General features: G+C 65.7%; 1 protein-coding gene across 1 annotated transcript in view; it reads right to left on the bottom strand.

The window, feature by feature from the left end:
• Positions 1-1,556, bottom strand: part of PRR36 (proline rich 36) — a 4,619-nt gene that overhangs the window by 1,003 nt on the left and 2,060 nt on the right. The window contains exon 5 of the mRNA XM_011943639.1: positions 5-1,549. Coding sequence (XP_011799029.1) covers positions 5-1,549 — 1,545 coding nt within the window. The remainder of the gene's footprint in view (positions 1-4; positions 1,550-1,556) is intronic.

The following is a 1,556-nucleotide window of genomic DNA, read 5'->3' on the forward strand; positions in this document are numbered from 1 at the left end:
CCAGGGTCAGCCGTGGGCCCGAGACGGAGGTATCCGGACCCGGGGTCGGGGGGCGGCGTGGGGCCTGCAGGGTGGGTGAGGCAGGGGGAGAGGGAGGAACCTGCAGAAGGGGCGCTGCCAGAACAGGTGGGGCCTGTGGAGGAGGCGTGGCTAAAGGAGACATTGGGGGTGAGGCAGAGGGTGAGAAAAGGGCCTGCCCAGGGAGTGAGGCAGGCGGAGAGGGAGGGGCCTGCAGAGGAGGTGTGGCCAGAGCAGGTGGGGCCTGTGGAGGGGGCTTAGCCAAAGGAAACATTGGGGGTGAGGCAGGGGGAGAGGGCAGGACCTGCAGAGGAGGAGCGGCCAGAGGGGGTGGGGTCTGTGGAGGGGGCGTGGCCGAAGAATACACTGGGGGAGAGGCAGGGGGAGAGGGTGGGACCTGCAGAGGAGGCGCGGATAGCGGGGCTGGGGCCTGTGGAGGGGGCGAGGCTGAAGGAGACATTGGGGGAGAGGCAGGGGGAGAGGGTGGGACCTGCAGAGGAGGCGCGGCTAGAGAGGGTGGGGCCTGTGGAGAGGGCGTGGCTGAAGGAGACACTGTGGGTGAGGCAGGGGGAGAGAAAAGGGCCTGCCCTGGGGGTGAGGGAGGGGGAGAGGAAGGGGCCTGCAGAAGGTACACTGCCATAGCAGTTGGGGCCTGTGGAAAGGGTGTGGCCAAGGGAGACAGAGGGGGTGAGGCAGGTGGAGAGGGAGGGGCCTGTAGTGGAGGCAAGGCCAGGGCAGGTGGGGCCGGTGGAGGGGGCGTGGCCAAAGGAGACAGAGGGGGAGAGGGCAGGCCCCGCAAAGGGGGTGAGGCCAGAGCAGGTGGGGCCTGTGGAGGAGGAGTGGCTATGGAAGAGGGGGTCTCCGGAGGGGGCGCGATCAATGGCGAAGGTGGTGCTTGCAGAGGGCGTGGGGCTGGACAAGGTGGAATCTCCAGATGGGATGTGGTCAGGGAACCAGAAGCTGTCTGCACAGGGGGTGGGGCTAGAGAAGGTGGGCTCTCCAGAGGGAGTGTGGTCAGGAAAGCAGGAGGTGTCTGCAGAGAGGGCGGGACTAGGGAAGACTGGGTCTCCAGAGGGGGCATGGTCAGGGAAGAGGGAGGTGCCTGAGGAGAGGAGGAGGCCAGAGAAGATGGAGCCTGCAGAGGGGGTGTGGTCAGGGGTGAGTTTAGGGGTGAGACAGCAGGAGAGAGAGAAGTCTGCAGAGGGGGTGAGGCAGCAAGGGAAAGAGGGGCCTGCAGAGGGGGTGAATCAGGGGAAGTAGAGGAAGGTCGAGAAGATGAGGTCAAAGAAGGTTGGGTTTGCCTAGGGGACACTGTCAGAAAAGAATGTGTGGCCTGCAGAGGGGGTGAGCCCAAAGAAGTTGTGGCCTGCAGAGAGGACGAAGCCAGAGGAGAGGGAGGTGCCTGCAGAGACGGTGAGGTCAGAGAATGTGGGACCTGTATTGGGGGAATGGTCTGGAGAGAGGGCGGGGCCTGCATAGGGGGCGTAGTCATAGAAGGTGGGTCCGGTGAGTGGGGCGGGGCCAGGGGTGGGGGCGGG

The sequence above is a fragment of the Colobus angolensis genome, unplaced genomic scaffold (assembly GCF_000951035.1).
Source record: "Colobus angolensis palliatus isolate OR3802 unplaced genomic scaffold, Cang.pa_1.0 Scaffold22, whole genome shotgun sequence".
Classification (NCBI taxonomy): domain Eukaryota; kingdom Metazoa; phylum Chordata; class Mammalia; order Primates; family Cercopithecidae; genus Colobus; species Colobus angolensis.